Source organism: Grampus griseus (genome assembly GCF_964374135.1).
Source record: "Grampus griseus genome assembly, chromosome: 2".
NCBI classification, from domain to species: Eukaryota; Metazoa; Chordata; class Mammalia; order Artiodactyla; family Delphinidae; genus Grampus; species Grampus griseus.
In genome coordinates this window covers 37,160,077-37,178,993 of record NC_139018.1, presented here as the reverse complement: position 1 = coordinate 37,178,993, position 18,917 = coordinate 37,160,077, and the positions used below count along the sequence as shown (strand labels likewise).

Below are 18,917 nucleotides of genomic sequence, written 5' to 3'. Positions count from 1 at the left end.
CTGTGTTTCATGTTTAGTATATCTAGAATACATCTGCTTCTTGCCAGCTTACCACTGATACCTTAATCCAAGCCACCATCACCTCTGGCCTGGATTTTGCAATTGCAGTGACTTCTTGCTGCTGTCCCTGATTCTCACCATTCCCTCTCGGGTCTGTTCCCAATTCAGCAGCCAGAATAATCCTTTAAAAATGTAAGTCCAGGGCTCACTTTGGCAGCACATATACTAAAATTGGAACGATACAGAGAAGATTAGCATGGCCCCTGTGCAAGGATGACATGCAAATTCATGAAGTGTTCCATATTCTTGGTGCTGATGAACCTAGTTGCAGGGCAGGAATAAAGAGGTAGACGTAGAGAATGGACTTGAGGACATGGGGTGGGAGGGTGAAGCTGGGGTGAAGTGAGAGTAGCATCGACATACATACAGTACCAAATGTGAAATACATGGGTGGTGGGCAGCAGCAGCATAGCACGGGGAGATCGGCTCGGTGCTTTGCGATGACCTAGAGGGGTGGGATAGGGAGGGTGGGAGGGAGGCTCAAGAGGGAGGGGATGTGGGGACATGTGTATGCATATGGCTGATTCGCTTTGTTGCGCAACAGAAACTAACACAGTATTGTGAAGCAATTATACTCCAATAAAGATCTATTTTAAAAAAAATGTAAGTCCAATCATGTCAGCCCTGTTGAAAACCCTCTAATGGCTTCCCATCACATTTCAAATAAATGACTGTAAACCTCATTTGATTACTGCTTCCCCTTGGGCCTCAATTACCCACTCAGAGCCTTTGCACTTGCTGTTCTTTCTGTAAATTGGCCCTGGGAAAGCCACCCGACCTGACTGCTTAGAGCCTGTGTCTACATCTGTGAGCAGGGATAAGAAAGCTTTTTCTCCCTCACGTACTTCAGAGGGTTATTGAGAGTCTCAGACGTGTTCAGTTCTTCTCACTGTTCTGTCTCCTTACTGTTTCACATTGTGCCAGGAATGGTGGGCTCTTTACCCCCACCCCCACCCCAAACCGTGGGTTTTGTTTGGGTCTAGAGGGTTAAGGAGAAGCAGTGGAAACCTTTGCTTAGCACTTTGTGATCATACAGTGGTTGGGGGAAGGAAGGGGAGAGGAGAGAGTGGAGTCTGGAAACTTGGCCCCTGGGAGAGACAGACCTTCTGCAGCTCCCCGGGCAGCACTTTTGATCATCATGCAGGAGAAACAGCTGTGGCTGGAACTGCTGGGGAGTTTCAGTGGCAGCCTAGGGAAAACTTGGCAGCTATAGTATCTCCTGTTATCTTGTGTCAGGGCAGAATTGTGGCCTCTGTTCAGGTCAGAGCCCAGTAAAAGGAAATCCAACAGTCCATTAATACTTCTTTTGAACGATACGATTTATAGAATACTGATTTGAAAAAACAAGTCTATTAGCTTAGAAGATTTTGAAGTCTTCGGTATGACTTCTTGTATCGTTCAACATTCTTACCGTTTACTAGGCTAATACACATAATCTGTTTTTGTGACTCCTGTGCCTTTTTATGCCAGATATTTGTCAAGTGTGGAGAACTGGGGAAGGGAGTAACCAAATTAGGATGAGGGAAGAGATGCTTGCTAATGTCCGGGTATATTTGTTTGTCAAGTGTGGTTAGGATGAAAAAAGATAAATGACAAAACTGGTTCTTCAGGAGAGACAGATCCTGTTCAAGTTAATAACTGTATCGTAACTGGACAAGGTTGGACTACTTTGAATGTTTACTTATAGATGTAATATAATTAATTGATGTCTTATTGTATTGTTGAGAGTTGTGTGTTAGTAAGTTGATGTATCTTTGTTTCACAAGAGGTTATACTTTCAACCTTGAGTAAGGAAAATTCTTTTGTGAATTAGGATATAATTTGTAAATTCATATTGAATTCAGAGTGGGATTCATTGATTTATCATTCAGCCTTATGTGGATACCCTGTGATCATCTTACTAGGTAGGGTAGGTTGAGCAGAAGGTGTGAGCTTGAGTTCTTTCCCGCAAACGTTTTTGCTACAGCACCTGAAGAGTGGAAAGGCTGAAAAAGATGAGGATTAGCAGCCTTCCAGAAGTGCTGGTCCAAGTTTTTATTTGTTCACTGTATGATTTTGAATGGCATCAACTAGTATTTTTTTAAATTATTTTTAATATTATATTGGAGTTAATTGATTTACAATGTTTCAGTTTCAGGTGTACAGCAGAGTGATTCAGTTATACATATACGTGTATCTATTCTTCAGATTCTTTTCCCATTTAGGTTATTACAGAATATTGAGTAGAGTTCCCTGTATTATACAGTAGGTCCTTGTTGATTGTCTATTTTATATATTCAACTAGTATGTTTTAAACTGGCCCATACCCCATGGCCCAGTCAGTGTCAATAAGAGTTAGAAAAGTTCCATGTCTACTTGAGGCCTGGAAAATTGATGGGTGGTACAGGGTACATATTATATCAGATAATGTCTGTTAATTAAGGTGTTTTTAATTTAAAAGAGAAATACGTCCAGTAATACACATTGCTTATTTGTGGCTTGAAACATTAAATGTTAACTCCAATTTTTTCCTGTTTCTCTAGGCAAATAAGGGAGAGACTGAAGAACCAAGTCATTCAGATGAAGGAGCAAGCACCTGGTTTCACACCAGGTCTGGCAATTTTACAGGTATTGTGATAGTGTATTTCTACTAATATCTTTCTTCCTTTCTCAATCTCTCGATAGCATTTAAGACAACAGGCACATCAAAGCGCTTCCTCTTTTTTTTTGGCTTCTGTGAAACCTCAGACCTTTTCAGTGTCTCTTTGCAGGCTCCTCCTCTTCAGCTCAACTTCTATGTGTTGGCCTGTCCTGGCCCTTTGCTGTTCTCTGTGGGTACCTTTCCCTAATCCAGTATCTCTTGACCTTTGGTCTTAGGACCGCTTTACACCCGTAAACTTTCGTTTATATGGATTTATCCATTGATATATACTATTTAGAAATTAAAACTAAGAGTTTTAAAGACATTTGTATATTTTAAAATGCCAAGAGTAAGCTCACTGTGTGTTAGCATAAGTAACATTTTTATGACAAAGTAACTTTTAGAAACAAAATTGAGTGAGAAGAGGGGCATTGTTTTACATTTTTGCAAAACCCTGTACTGTCTGGCTTAATCGAAGACAGCTGGATTCCCATCTACTTCTATATTCAGTCTCTTGCTATGCTGGTTTGATTGAAATATATGGAGAACATCTGACCTTATACAGATGTATGGTTGTAAAAGGAAGAGTTCTTTTAATAGTCTTCCCAGATAGTTGTGGATATTTTTCTTTAATACTATAAGGACTCAGTAAGTAAAGTTTTTAAAAGGTAGTTGCAGTGTGGACTCTGAAACTGTTATCAGTGAACTTTCATACTTTGTTAAATCAAAATCTTGTTTCATGTTGCAGTTTGAATGGCTATTTACCTGTGTCTGGTTTTGTTATGTCCTTCATTCCCCATTTGGGAAATAATGGTTCACTGAATTGTGCAGGTCTTCCAAATGTTAACACGTTTCATTATGCAATATTTAAAAATCATAATCATTAATATCACCAACAAACTTATCAGAAAAGTCTTTAAGTGTTGAGAAGTTGTCAAGCTCACAGGAGTACGTAAATACCAATTTTTGCTTGAAAGCTCAAATTTTGTCATTGGTAATTAATACTATTACTTATTTTCCTTGAAGTAGCAGGCTCACTTTATCCAATTTTGAGAAAATATTTGCCAAATATTCAAGCTCAAATAATCATTATTTGTCAGTTGTTCTTTTAAGGAAAGATGGTGTTCCATGTAAAAATCTGCTAGCTCTGCTTGCAAGGCAAGAACGCTCAAGTGCCTTTCCTGGTGACAACCACTTCTGTATGTGGCAGAAGTGCTTTGTGATTGCTTCCCCACTCTTTATGCAGAATATTAAAAAGACATGTACTCAAGGGTCAGTGTTTAATAAAAATAATTTTTACTGCTTCATCAAGAGCACTTCTAAGTGAAATTGGTGTCTTTTTTTTTTACTGAGACTGTGTGACTAGTACAGGTTGGTGCCATTGTCTTGATTTAGTGCTAAGTCATCAGCAGTCTTACACAGTCGAACTTGTGCAGCCTCAATACAGATGTCAATACAGTGAAAAAGGCAAATGACATCATAGTATTATGGCACTCGCAAATCTTCTGAAAGGGTGTTGGGGTTCCGGCAAAAGTGTGTGAACCGCACTTTGGGAACCATTGCCTTACGCAGTTTTATCTGACCCCAGATATCAGCTGTAGGTCAGGAACTTGTAAACCTGGATCTCTTCTGGTTCTAGGCTCTTGGCTTCTAGGACATCACTCCTTCTCTAATCTTTTTTGCTTGTTGTTCCTGATACCTTCCTGATACCTAGACCACTCGAATACCTCAACGCTCAGCCCTCAGACTTCTTTTCTACCTTATTTTTTCCCTAAGCGAGCTCCCCCAGTCCCATAGCTACATGGGAGAATACTTCCTATCTGAGGTTTCTTTCAAGAGCTCCAGATTCATCCAGTAAGAGGCCTTCAATAAATAGGCAGGAGGTATTTAATAAATATGTGTCATATGGCCAGATGTACAAATGAATGTTTGAAGGGTTGATTGGGATGACAGGAAACTGATAGCTTGCATTTGAAATTCCCTTCAGAAACACCTGCTTCCTCACTTCACATTTCTCTCTGTATGTATGTCTCCATGTATATCATTTAATCCCTTGCTAAGTTTCTGTTCCATGTTCATCAAGAATTTCAGAGTGAATAGTACTTAAATATTTTCCCCCATTGCTATTCATCATCCGAGAGGCCTTAGTTGAGAAGAAAAGCACAGAAGGCCTGTTGTTCTGCCTGGTATGTCCTGTGCTGTGGTGGATTTTCCATTTTTGCAAATTACTAAGAATCGAAGGTATATGTTGTGGGTGTCCACTTGGTACTTTTGTGGGACCAGTTATTTCTTGGCTTATTCTTGTGAATTGTTTGTTGTAGGATGAGTAAATGTCGTAGACAAGAAATCTGTTTCTGTAAACCTTTTTGTAGCAATATCGAGGGGTTTTTTTTTCCTGCTTTTTAAAAATTGACTTCCAAACTCCTATTTTAAATTTATTGATTGCAAAGTGTTTTTGTTACATAAACACTGTTCTGCAGCTTGTCTCTTATGTCCTTGCAATAAAACAGTGGTAGAATATATTAATCTTGTACTTTAGCACCAGAATCAACATCTTTCTATGATGCAAGGCTCACAGATTATGTTGTAATCACATCTGTGCCACCTCAGACCTCTTGTTTTTTTTCCATCCTGGTGACAGGCACCACCATTTTCCCACACACTCAAACTAGAAACCTGAGCCGTCTCTTTTGGGCATCTCCCTGCTCTCTACATCCCCTTAGGGACTAAGGTACTATTGGTAATGCCTCTCATAAGCTCTTGGGATATCGTCCCTTCTTTTGATTTCTACTGCTCCCTCCCTCTGGGCCACTGGTCAGCTGCTTACAGGCTTCTGATCTGGATGCTTTCAGTCCTTTTAACTGCAAATGTAGCCCTTGTCAAAATGCAAATCTGATCACAATCCATCCAGCTACACCCACTCTCCCCATCCTTTACAGAGGGAACAACAGTACTGCTTATGTAGAGTGACTGCTGTAGTTCAAATGATTTGTATATATTACTAGTGGTTCTGATTTTTATACTACCCCTGCAAGATGGGAGCTGTATGAAACCGAGCAGGACCCTCCCTGGTACAAATCCTTCCTGTGTCCCCCATATCTTGTTTGTTGGAAATAGGCTTCATTCAGCCTCCTTGACCTTCCCTGAGTTCCATAGGACAGATTCAAACAGTTGCTAATCAGGGAAGGGAGGGGATGCAGAAACATGGGAGGAACAGTCTAGAAATAGTGGTGTAGCACAGCCTTGGGGCAGGGTCCTAGTTCCTCCTCAGGGAATATACATAACAATATCTTTTGAGTTCTTCTGCAGAACTGAGACCCCCAGGTGGAGGATGGCAACTACAGGCTGAGCATAAGATTCCTGGAATACAGCCCTGTTACCTCACCATCAACCAATCAAAAGAAAGTCATATACCCTGTAGCCCTCAACCCAAATTTTGCCTATAAAAGCATTTCCCTCAAAACCATCAGGGAGTTTGGGGTTTTAGAGTACAAGCCACCCATTCTCCTTGCTTGGCCCTGCAATAAACCTTTCTTTGCTCCAAACTCCGACATTTCAGTTTGTTTGGCCTCACTGTGCCTGGAGCACCCTAACTTGTGTTCAGTAACAGTAACTGGTGGTCAGAGATCTTGGGTGGCTTGCCCAAAGCCACAGACATGAAGGTACTGAGTCTGGATACGAACCCAGCTCTATCTGTCTCCAAAATCAATTTGCTTTTCCCATTCGTTTTTCTAATTCATTAGCATTGTATTAAGGATATTCAGGATCTGGTCCAGGCATATATACCTACAAGTTGGAATTTCTTTTAAAACAGCGGACTGATAACTTACAAATAGTTAAATATTTAATGGAAATTAAGACTTGGCTTTTCATCACAAGAGATACAAATGATGGACTTCCCTGGTGGCGCAGTGGTTAAGAATCCGCCTGCTAATGCAGGGAACATGGGTTTGAGCCCTGGACTGGGAAGATCCCACATGCTGCGGAGCAACTAAGCCTGTGTGCCACAACTACTGAGCCTGTGCTCTGGAGCCCACGAGCCACAACTATTGAAGCCCACACACCTAGAGCCCATGCTCTGCAACAAGAGAAGCCACCACAATGAGAAGCCCATGCACCACAACGAAGACCCAACGCAGCCCAAAAATGAATAAAAATTTTTTAAAAAAAGAGAGATACAAATGAGGCTGTATTTCCATAAAATAGTTACTAATAATATAATAACATTTGCTTCCAACCAGGTATTATTTAAAGTGCTTTTTATAAATTTATTTATTTTATTTTTGGCTGTGTTGGGTCTTCGTTGCTGCGCATGGGCTTTTCTCTAGTTGCAGCGAGCAGGGGCTACTCTTCCTTGGCGGTGTGCGATTGCGGTGGCTTCTCTTGTTGCAGAGCACAGGCTCAGTAGTTGTGGCTTGCGGGCATTGGCGGGCAGATTCTTAACCACTGCACCACCAGGGAAACCCTAAAGCGCTTTATAGATAGTAAATTATTCAGTCCTCACAAAAGACATGGACAAAACAAAAAAAAATAAACTCAATTGGACTGAATGTTTACAAAAGGCTCCTGGAGCAGAAGAAAAATTAATCAGTAGACCAATGCCCAAGATATTTTATGGTGTAAAACAGGGATTGGTAAACTGTGGCCCATGTCCAAAACTGCTCAGGTTGTAAATGGTTAAAAAAGAAGGTATGACAGAGTATGTGGCCTGAAAAACCTAAAATATGTGCTGCCTGGCCCTTTACAGAAACAGTTTGTAGATTCCTGGTGTAAAAAAAAAAAAAAAAATCCCTAACTTGTTCTACGATAGTGTTGTAGGAAAAATGGGGCACAAGAGGATGGTCATATCCCAGGTCTCGGGTGAGTCCCTCAGACAGGCCGCCAGGTGAGGGTCCTTGGCCTTGCATAGGAAAGAATTCAAGAGTGAGCCATAGTGAAGTGAAAGCAAGTTTATTTAGAGAGATACACGTTCCATAGACAGCGTAGGCCATCTTAAAAGGAGAGAGTGGTTCCGTGGTGTGGGGGTGGCTAGTTTTTATGGGCTGGGTAATTTCATAGGCTAACACGTGGGAGGATTAGTCCAGGTATTTTGGAGGAAGGGCAGGGACTTCCAGGAATTGGGCCTTTTATGGTCAGCCTCGGAACTGTCATGGCACCCATGGGTGTGTCATTTAGCATATGCTGATGTATTACAATGAGTGTATAATGAGGCTCAAGGTCCACTGGAAGTAGACTCTTCCGCCATCTTGGACCTAATGTGTTCTAACCAATTTTTGTGGTATCCTGTTCTTAATGGTTGTGTCATTCTTGTAATGGTTGTGCCCTGCCCACTTCCTTTTCTGTCTCAATAGGACGTTTTTTGGATGATGTAATTCACGTCCTTCAAGGAAGAAATTGGTATTTCTGATAAAATGCTTAAGTGATTTTTTTTTAATAAACTATAATGGGATTAAGATTTGTTCTGGGAAACCAGTAGGCCATCCACCCACTTGCCTGTCAGTCAAGAATCTACTGTTCTTCAACTAAACATTCTTTTTGCATCCAGTCTATCAATGATTATATAACCATTTTTCCCTATGAAATGCCTGGATGAGAATATTTGAACTGGATCTTAAGAGGTCTTTTTCTTTGCATTAGGATTACAGTAAGATTTTGACATATGCTCATAACTGTTAAGCTTTCTGTTAAAAAACTGGTGGTAGTTTTGGAGTTTCAGAAAAATTCCTTCAGAAACATTCAGACAGAAAAGTTACCTATAAAGGAACAACAACAAAAGACTTCAGACTTCTGTCACACTAGATGCCAAAGACAGCAACTCTGAAGGAAAATGTCATGACTCCAAACTCAGCCAAACAAACTCAGTGCCTTCAAGTGCAAAGACAGCAGAGAAATATTTTCAGGTGCACACAGACTCAGGAAAATGCCCACACGCCATTCCTGGAAAAGTGACTTACAGTTGCATTTAGCTACATGAGAGGTGAAGATAAAGTATAGAACAGACAAGTTATAATTTATAAAAAAAAAAAAACCGGCAGTGAGTGATAAAACCATTTAATCTCCGAGTTAAGTCGTAATAACTAATTGTAGTTATAAATATTGTCAACTTAAAAAACGTACCACGTGAGAGCTGTGAGTTGAATTTATTCAGTGTCTTACTGAGTGCTATAGCCTAGGAGACAGTGACAGTCTCTAATTGCTCAGAGAAACTGTTCCAAAGAGGTAGGGGAGGAGCCAGTATATAGATAATGTGTGTGTGTGTGAATTTGGGCTGGGAGATACAGGCAGTCAAGATCTCAGTGAAAGGCTACTGCTGGTCACAGGATCAGCTATCTCAGTTAATACTTCTTTAAAAAAATAAATTTATTTATTCATTTGTTTAAATTTTGGCTGTGTCGGGCTTCGCTGCTGCACGCGGGCTTTCTTTAGTTGTGGTGAGCGGGGGCTACTCTTCGTTGCGGTGCACGGGCTTCTCATTGCAGTGGCTTCTCTTGTTGCGGAGCATGGGCTCTAGGTGTGTGGGCTTCAGTAGTGGCACACGGGCTTAGTAGTTGTGGCTCGCTGGCTCTAGAGCGCAGGCTCAGTAGTTGTGGCTCACGGGCTTAGCTGCTCTGCCGCATGTGGAATCTTCCCAGACCAGGGCTCAAACCCATGTCCCCTGCATTGGCAGGTGGATTCTTAACCACTGCACCACCAGGGAAGTCCCCTCAGTTAATACTTTTAGGGCTTTTCTATGTGTGGGAAGATGCAAGAATCTGGGGTCATTGAAATTCTTCCTAAGACATGCATTTGAACTATCTAAGGGGCCCGTATATTCCAAAACATGGAATGCTGCACCCTGAATTCCTTTCAGGGTGTACTTGCAGGTCAGCAACTGAAGGGGCTAATGACTTGATCCTTATAGAACTGAAATGGCAGGCAAAATTCTTTGTTTACAATATTAATAAAAATGAAAAAACAGTACTCTGTTTCCTACTTTGTTCTAAAAATCCCAGAGTGTATTAAATCTGGTAACTGAATCAATGAAGGTTGGATGATAGGGGCAAAGGTCATATATATAAAATGACAAAAATGAAACATGAGAGGCACTAAAATTCTAGGGAAGCCCCACAGGAAGCACCTAATGCACTTAGGTGCAAATAACCCATAGAAAAATCAAATTCCCCTCACCGCATTCATCTGGCTCTTGAAATTCAAATTAGCACTGGCAAAACTGAGACTTCTCTATAAAGGACACCTGCAGCTAAGAGTAAGGCCGTGCTCTGTGAGCCTGAGGGGAGCTTCCAGTAACTGCATCAGCGTGACCAGACCTGGAGATACTCTGTTCCTAGGGCCAGCTTCTTTCTCCACAGTTGTCCTGTTTAAAGCAACCATGCATCAGTTACCTTTGGTGTCAAGGACGTACCGTTTTTCCCTCTGCAGTTTTGGGAGAAACTAAACTTATTGTGGCATATCACCCCGAGAGGACGTTTCAACTTTGAAAAGGACAAATGTCAACCACCGAAACGTGGAAAAATATTTGTAAAGGAAAATTTTAGATAAATGATTACAGTGGAAAACTAAATATGTCCGTGATTAAAGAAACAGGGAACATAGTGAGACCTAGCATGGTGGGGCAGGGGATTTGGCTTCTGCATGCTTCTTCCTCTGTCTTGAGGCAGCAGACTGCCCTTTGCCTGGCGTGGGCGTCTCTTCCGTGAGAGCTAGGATTAGGTCCACCCTAACAGGAGTCTCGTGATTAAATATTCCTTTTGTCAAAACTAAAATTTTAGAAGCTTTTCCATACACTTTGCCTTTCCCTAATCGTCTGATTTGCATGTCTTTATTTTTCTAGGTCGGCAACAGAGATGATTCTAATCTTTATATAAATGTGAAGCTGAAGGCTGCTGAAGAGGTAAAGCCCAGAACAGCGGCGCCAACGCCCCCGCCCTCCACTCTTACCCCTCCCCCTCCGCAGGTCCTGTCTGCCACCCCTTCCCCTTTGTGCTCCCCCCACAAAAACTTTTATCACCCACAGCATGCTTCAGTTTATGTATTTCGCAAGTTAGAAATGGGTGACAGAGCTTCAGCCTCTGGTTTGCCCTGGAATGTTTTCTAATCAGTGATCTGCTTGCTTCTAAAGAGCAGGAATAGGGCTTCCCTGGTGGGACAGTGGTTGAGAGTCCGCCTGCCGATGCAGGGGACACGGGTTCGTGCCCCGGTCCGGGAAGATCCCACATGCCACGGAGCGGCTGGGCCTGTGAGCCATGGCCGCTGATCCTGCGCGTCCGGAGCCTGTGCTCCGCGGCGGGAGAGGCCACAGCAGTGAGAGGCCCGCATACCGCAAAAACAAAACAAAACAAAAAACAAAGAGCAGGAATAGTGGACATAAAACTGCTTAAGTGCTGTGGTGACAGTTAACAAGTAAACGATGGATGGGTCAAAGTGAGAGACTTGTTCTTCAGGATATATGAGGGTGAAATGATGCCTGCCACCTCCTGGTTTGTCTTAGTCACATCTGTAGAAGAAATGGGCCCATGTCTCAAGTCCTTTTGCCATGCACCTGTTTTAAATGTTCATTCTTGCAGATCGGGATCAAAGCCACGCACATTAAGTTACCGCGAACGGCCACAGAATCTGAGGTGAGCTGTTAAGAATCAACTGTTAAGAGGGCAGCTGAAATGCTTTCCTCTCTGGTTTTAGTTTAGTGCAACTTTAGGGGCTGATGCATTCAGCATACATGAAACCTCCAGGTAATTCTTTCTTCACAGACTCAGCCTTCAGAAATCTTTGAAAATACCCACAGAGTAAATGGGGCAGTGCTAGGTATGAATGTTTGGTACTCACAGTGTGATTGCTGCATCATTTGTTTGCAAATCACCTGCGATGTTCATTGAAAACTGATCACTGTCCTGTTGTTACCTGCACTTGAAAAATGAAATGTATATTTCATTTCTGTGATGTTCAAGAATAGGCAGAACAGATCATGGGTTAGTAAAGTCAGAACTGTGGGGGATTAACTGGGAAGCGGCAGGAGGGAAAAGGGACTTCCTGAGGTCGTGGAAATGTTCTACATCTGCATTGTCCAGCAGGATAGCCACTAACCCCATGTGGTCATTTAATTAAAATGAAATAAAGTTTAAAATTCCGTTCCTCGGTTGAACCAAGCCACATTTCAAGTATTTTAGTAGCCACTATTGTAAGGTACAAATTACAGAACATTTCTGTCATCACAGAAATCTTGATTTGGGTGATGGTACCATGGATTTTACTGTTGCAGTAATAGTTTATTAAAGTTCTTAGCTCTTTTGTTTGTTGGATTTCTTGCAAGACACCTGAAGGTTACATTCTGTGTTAAGGTAGAGTTGCTCTCAGGATCCAAGGCAAGGTACATTCTGAGAGGACTACAGTTAAACTCTCGGGGGGAAAATGGGACTTCTGACCTGGAAAGTGTTTCTCCACCCTGTTGATTTCTATGTGGTATATAAGTTGTATGTGGTATTATTTTTAGGTGTTAAAGTGCATTACATCTTTGAATGAAGACCTCAATGTGCATGGTTTCATAGTGCAGCTACCTTTAGATTCAGAGAATCCCATTAACACTGAAGCATTGCTCAACGCTATTGCACCCGAAAAGGATGTGGACGGGTGAGTGTGACTTGGCTTTCTGTACCATATTGCATGATTGCGACTATAATGTATTTCTACTTCAGGAACACATCATTTTGGTTCTAAAGAGTAAAGACGCCGATCACTTTCCTTGTTTTAGATTGACTAGCATCAGTGCTGGAAAACTTGCTAGAGGTGACCTAAATGACTGTTTCATCCCTTGTACACCCAAAGGATGCTTGGAACTCATCAAGGAGACAGGTAAAAACAAACAGACAAAAACAAAGCACCATTTCATGGAGCCTGGTCTTGACCTTCAGAGGTATAGGGGAGATACACTGTGAGCCCTAAATAAGTGGGCTTGATTGGCACAGGACCTGTGTGCTAGGGGCTTCTTTACCTAAATTCTCATTTTCTCAACAGCCCTATGAAGTAGGTAGGTATTCTTATTGTTTAATAGCTGAGAAGACATTCTCAGAGAGATTGAGTAATTTGTCCAAGAGGCAGCAGAGCCAAGATTTGAACTCAGAGTTATTTGAGTTCAAAGCAATTTATTTTGTGTGAAAAAGTAACCTATGTGATAATAAAGATTCAGATAGTCCGTAGGGTGCAAAGTGAAAAGTCTGAATCCCAGAATGGGCCCCGAGTCACCGCTGTAGATCTGGGAAATGGATTCCTTGGATAATTGGCCGTATTACCCCGTTACCTAGTCAGCCTCTTGGTATTTTAATTTCATCATGAATACTTTTTAGCAGAGGTTATTTTTTACAAGGAAGTGCACCCTGTTTAAAGGAAGTGGATCAGAAATTTAAAGTGGAAAGTTTTAGCTAACGTAAATGAAAAATTTTCTGTGGCTGGCAAGGAAAGGTCAATCTGTAAGCCTTGGGACAGCTATCATTGTTCAGTCCTACAGCAAAATTTATACTCTACGGCATGTTTAGCACACAGTGTGTTCCAACTTGATAGAAAAAATCCCATGAGCCGTGGCAGCTGTAGGCTCCCCACCTCCTCTTGTTGATATTGAAGCGACCATTTGCCCTAATGCAGCTTCAGGTCCTTTACTGTACCCTAAAAAGTATAGAAAGTTACCTTCTAAACACTTCACACTTTGAGGCCTTTACTTCTAGATGTTCATGATGTTAGCATTATATAGAAACTTACCTTTTTTGGATAGAGTTAATGTTAAACAAGAAGCACAGTTTAAACATAAACTGCCTTAAGGAAGAGTCCGCTTCAGTGGGGCTGGATAGAAGGGCTCAGTAGAGTCCTCAGGACCTTATTTCCGCTCCCCTTTGCGTGGTGGCTCGTTCTGAGCTCTACTTGGTGGCCCCGAGCAGCTCCAGCCTGTTGCATCCTTGTGCCTAAGAGTCATGGGATGGATCTCATTGTCCAGGGGATGAAATATGGTCACTTGTTCACTCTTGGGTGTTCACCCACACCATCTCTACTGAGGAGAGTATGTCAGTCCTGAAAAGGACATTGGGATAATGCCAGAAGAATGGGTGCTCAGTAAACAAAAAGAAAATTTTTTACTACAGTTAAGTTCCCCTTTATCACTTCCCTGCAAATAATCCTGTGGCTCAGGCCCTAAGCCAAAAGAGAAATTTGGATGAGGAACTAAAGGGTTACTGATACTAATCTAATTTCCCTCCACCCCATTACGTTCACCCTGTTTCCTATAACTGTTTTTCCCATGTAATGTAATATGTCCTCTTCTTCCATATGGCTGTTTAGCTGTATGTCAGGGTTTCTTTCTGATTTGAGTGTAGGTTTTCTCCCCACTCTCCTATGACTCGATGAATGGATCTTGGCTTAAGCTCCTCTCAGAAACCCACAGCAAGAAGGACACATGTACAAGTCCCAACTTGTAGCTGAAACCCTGAGTAGCCAACAAAGGGATGGTTTTAGGAAGATTGCTTTTTGATGCTAAGAACCTGCTTTTGTGCACTTGTCCTGAGTTCTCCCATTTAGGTGGCATGCGAAGGAGGGCAGCTTCCCCCAGTTCTCTGATGCACGCTGGCTTTTCTTTCAGGGGTGCAGATCGCTGGAAGGCACGCTGTGGTGGTCGGGCGCAGTAAAATAGTTGGTGCCCCAATGCATGACCTGCTTCTGTGGAGCCACGCCACAGTGACCACCTGCCACTCCAAGACTGCCCACCTAGGCGAGGAGGTAAGGGGTCGCGCGCGCGCGTTTGCATGCCCGTTCCTGCGTGTGGCAGGGGTTCTTGCCTAATGAGGATGGTTCATATTTAAGTGCCAGAAGCTGCCATGTACTTTATTACCTCATTACCGTGTTTAACCCCTCTAACAATTCTGTGATTCTTGTCTGTTTTAGAAGATGAAGAAACAAATTCAAATTTAAAACTTGTCCAAGTCTATGCAGATTTTTGTTTGGACTGTATTCTTTCTGTGCCAGTCCATCTGGTGGTAGATAGGGGTTAGCAGTATAGGAACTGGGATTGACCCATGGCAGCCAGATCCCACGTATGCGACAGTGGGTGGTCTCAGAGGTGGAGGTGTCCAGAGCAGGTTATGGACAGTGGTCTTGTGACCTCGGTCACAGCTTGTTCTTGACCCCTGCATCAGATTCCTGAGCCCAGGAATTCCCAGGAATGATTCCCAGGAATCATCCCATTGACAGTGCAGTCTCTTAAATGTGGCGACAGACCAGAAGAGAGGCCCAGCACCTCTTTAATCCTCCCCAAGCAATGCTCTGCTGAAGGTGGTGGTCCCCACATTCTGGGGAAGAGGGGGCAGTCTCCAGGTGTCATGTAATTCAGGGACGTTGTCCCAGGCCTGTGGCTCCAAGCCTGTACTCCTCCCTGTCTCAAAGGTTCTCATCAGGTTCCCCATTCAGTAAAATATGTAGTGAAAGGGGAGGTTTTGACGTGTGTAGGAATGAGCACAGTATATGAAGAGCTGTCAGACGGTGTGTGGCCTGCATAAAATAGCTGACGACAATGAAGAATTTCATACAAAGCTTACGGATGTCCTTTCCACTTCTGGATTTTTTTTATGTTTCACTGTTCAGTTTCTGAAGTCAGAACTGTCTTTCCCTAGGTAAGTAAAGGTGACATCCTGGTAGTTGCAACTGGTCAGCCTGAAATGGTGAAAGGGGAATGGATCAAACCTGGGGCAATAGTCATCGACTGTGGAATCAATTATGTCCCAGGTGAGTGTTGCTGGGGGAAAAAGGTGGTTTCTGGAGGCGGGCTGGGCAGAGGAAGATGAAGCCCAAGCGAGAACCCCTTGTCCCATTTTAGGCTTGAAGTGCTAAGGTTTAGAGTGATCAGCCTACCCATGGGGGCATGAAGTTAGTAGACGGCATAGTTGCCCCTTGCAGGAAGAGCCTGTGATTTTAGCCACTGTGCCGTGCCGTGCAGTCCAAGATGACCTTGTCCAGGGAGAGGGTGGGAGAGGAGGCAAGATGATTTCTCGCTTCATCATCACGTAGAGATGGATTTTAACAAAGGATGGTTAAAATATAGTGTGATCTTTGCAAAGTGCTGTGAGACTCCAGGAGAGGGACACATTGTGTCAAGAGTCCTCTAGTTAGGGCTTTGCAAAGATGTTTGGCCTGGGCTGTTTCTAGGTCAAGGATAAAGCCAACATTATAGTCATGTCCAAAACTGTCCTTGTATCCTCGTCCCTAAGTTACTCCTCACTGCGCCGTTTTGGTTAGTGATATCATCACCATTCTTCCTTCCCACAAGTCTGAAACCTTTTAGTTTCCCTCCCAATCGTTCCATGTATGGATCCGTTTTTAAATTTTATGAGTTTTTTCCCTTTCTTCTCTGTTCTCAGTGTCACCACTGAGAGTCACCCTCTCTGCTGGATGCACTGCTATAAATTTCTCCCTGGTCTCCCTACCGCCAGCTGACTCCCACTCAGATCCATCTGTGCACTCTTGCCATGTTTATGGGTCTTGATGTGGACCTGTGAGCCTCTTTCTTCCGTGTTACCTGCCAGACTCCTTAGCCCCATACTAGTTTCAGCCACCTCTGTGGCCTTCTTTCTCACACACACTTTTTGATTACCTGTCTTAAACTGTTGTAAAATGGACCACATGCTCTCCTGCACATGCCTGTTTGTACTTTGCTGCCCCTCTGCCTGCATCTTTAGTGGGGCAGGCTGTTCTTTTCCTCATGAAGTTTTCAAATGTAAAATCTGAAAGGACAATTCAGTGAATACTTGTATACATACCTCGTGGGTTCAAAAAAGGAACAATTTTTAATCAAGCGACTGTTTCTGTGCATCAGGCACCACTCCAGGCCTTGGGCTACACAACTGAATAAAGCGCAACCGTGACATCACTTCCAATGACTTCCTCCCCACCTCCTCTCTGTCCAAAATGTCCATTCTTCCTTCCAAACCTTGTCTGATTTTCCTTCAGCAAGAGATGATAAAAAAAAAAAAAAAAGAGATGATCTCTCCTTCTTTCAAACTCCTTCTCTCCCTCCCTCCCCTCCCGCAGAACTTGGTGTTTCTCTCATTGTATGTCACTCATGCTTGGTGTCCTGTGCCTTTTCTCCACTAGTCTGCCTCTAGGTGCCGTGTCCAGCGTGTGCCTTCTGACTGCTGGCAGCCATATCTGTTGGAATGTTAAAAAGAGTTATAGCAAGAATATTCTTTTTCCTCCCCTCCCATCTCAAGTTTGAAATATAGTCACTAAGCTGCCAGGAACATGAGTCACTGTCAAGCCTTCACCGTTTTTAACCTCCCTCCCACTCTCCGTACCATGTTTTTAAGACAGTAGCTCATAATTGATCACTCCTTTTCTTGTAGTGTAATTATCTGATGGGTGATAAAGAAATTGCTGTCCTACAACTCCTCACTTTCAGTACTTGCAACGTGACATTCAAGCTCATTCTGTTTAAAACCTTGCATCTTCTATATCATATTTCTGCTTTTGACTTTTTTTGTTTTAGACTGGATTTGAGAGAGGAAAGAAGAAAAACCTGGGTAGGGCTCTTGAGTCTCGTATGGCTTACACATGAAACTTAACCTCCTATTCACATTTATTCCTCATGTAGAAGGTAAAGTATGAATAAGGTCAGAGCAGTATCTTTCCTCCTGGTCAGCTGTACTTTTTCTGATCCTGGGGATATAGGTGAATAAGTATCGTTACTGTTCCCCAAGGAAGGCAGGATCACTGTTACAGACCCGAGGGTGAGCGGGAGGACCTAAAGACTGCTCTTTGCAAGTGTTCATTCCTTTTTTTTTTTTTAATTGTTACTGATGTATAGTTGATTTACAATGTTGTGTTAGTTTCAGGTGCACAGCAAAGTGAATCAGGCATACATATATCCACTCTTTTTTAGATTCTTTTCCCATATAGGCCATTACAGAGTATTGAGTAGAGTTCCCTGTGCTGTACAGTAGGTCCTTATTAGTTATCTATTTTATATATAATAGTGTGAATGTGTCAATCCCAGTCTCCGAATTTATCACTTCCCCTTTTACCCCCTGGTAACCCAAAGTTTGTTTTCTACATCTGTAACTCTATTTCTGTTTTGTAGGTGAGTTCATTTGTACCCCTTTTTTTAGATTCCACATAGAAGTGATATCATGATATTTGTCTTTCTCTGACTTACTTCACTCAGTATGACAATCTCTGGGTCCATCCATGTTGCTGCAAATGGCATTATTTCGTTCTCTTTTATGGCTGAGTAGTATTTCATTGTATATATGTACCGCATCTTCTTTATCCATTCCTCTGTTGATGGGCATTTAGGTTGCTTCCATGTCCTGGCTATCGTAAACAGGGCTGCAGTGAACATTGGAGTGCATGTATCTTTTTGAATTGTGGTTTTCTCTGGATATATGCGCAGGAGTGGGATTGCCGGATCGTATGGCAGCTCTATTTGTAGTTTTTTAAGGAGCCTCCATACTGTTCTCTATAGTGACTGTACCAATTCACATTCCCACCAACAGTGCAGGAGGGTTCAAATGTTCACTCTTGAAACACCACTTTCCACAACTGGGCCACTTCTTGGTTCATATTTTGATTTAAATCGTTTGCATGGTCCTTTCAGGGATGACATCTTATTTTCCAAATTAAGGATGAATTAAGGTACGTAGTTTTTTGTTGTTTTTTTTTATTATGGGTTTTTGTTTTGTTGGGGTTTTTTTTGAGGAATATTTTTTTAAGATTCAAGTACAGAGCAGAAAGTATTGGCCAGAGAAGCATGTAAAAGTGTTCTTCCTGGTGGTTTACTAAAGATAATTTGAAAAGGGCTGGATTAATAGTGTTTTATTTGGAAGGGTTATAAAAGGGGGGAACAGATTCCTAACACCACTCAATCCAGTCTCAACCTATCCAGCATAGTGGCTTCTATACTGGAGCCTGTTATTGGGGCCCCCAAATTACATGCGAAGGACTCAAGGCTCAGGTGGATTGGGTTTTCTTTTTTCCTCTACCGTGCAGCTCGCGGGATCTTAGTTCCCCGACCAGGGATTATAAACCCATGCCCCCTGGAGTGGAAGCGCAGAGTCCTAACATTGGACCGCCAGGGAAGTCCCTCAGCTGGATCTTAAGTAGTTTTGCACTAATAGTTCCAGATGAAAGAGAAATTCTAGGGCTGGGATAGATAAGCAAAATGTTTGATGGTTACTGAAGCCACGTGCTTAGAGACAGAGTCACTTTTCCACTG

At 42.5% G+C, this 18,917-nt stretch overlaps 1 protein-coding gene across 7 annotated transcripts in view; it reads left to right on the top strand.

Annotated features, from left to right (window-relative positions):
• The window catches only part of MTHFD1 (methylenetetrahydrofolate dehydrogenase, cyclohydrolase and formyltetrahydrofolate synthetase 1), a 58,579-nt gene that overhangs the window by 9,226 nt on the left and 30,436 nt on the right, over positions 1-18,917 (top strand). For all 7 annotated transcript variants that reach the window (XM_082649648.1, XM_082649643.1, XM_082649646.1 and 4 more), the window contains 7 exons: positions 2,583-2,667; positions 10,512-10,571; positions 11,245-11,298; positions 12,168-12,304; positions 12,426-12,526; positions 14,298-14,434; positions 15,325-15,436. In XM_082649648.1, the coding sequence (XP_082505774.1) occupies positions 2,583-2,667; positions 10,512-10,571; positions 11,245-11,298; positions 12,168-12,304; positions 12,426-12,526; positions 14,298-14,434; positions 15,325-15,436 (686 nt within the window). The remainder of the gene's footprint in view (positions 1-2,582; positions 2,668-10,511; positions 10,572-11,244; positions 11,299-12,167; positions 12,305-12,425; positions 12,527-14,297; positions 14,435-15,324; positions 15,437-18,917) is intronic.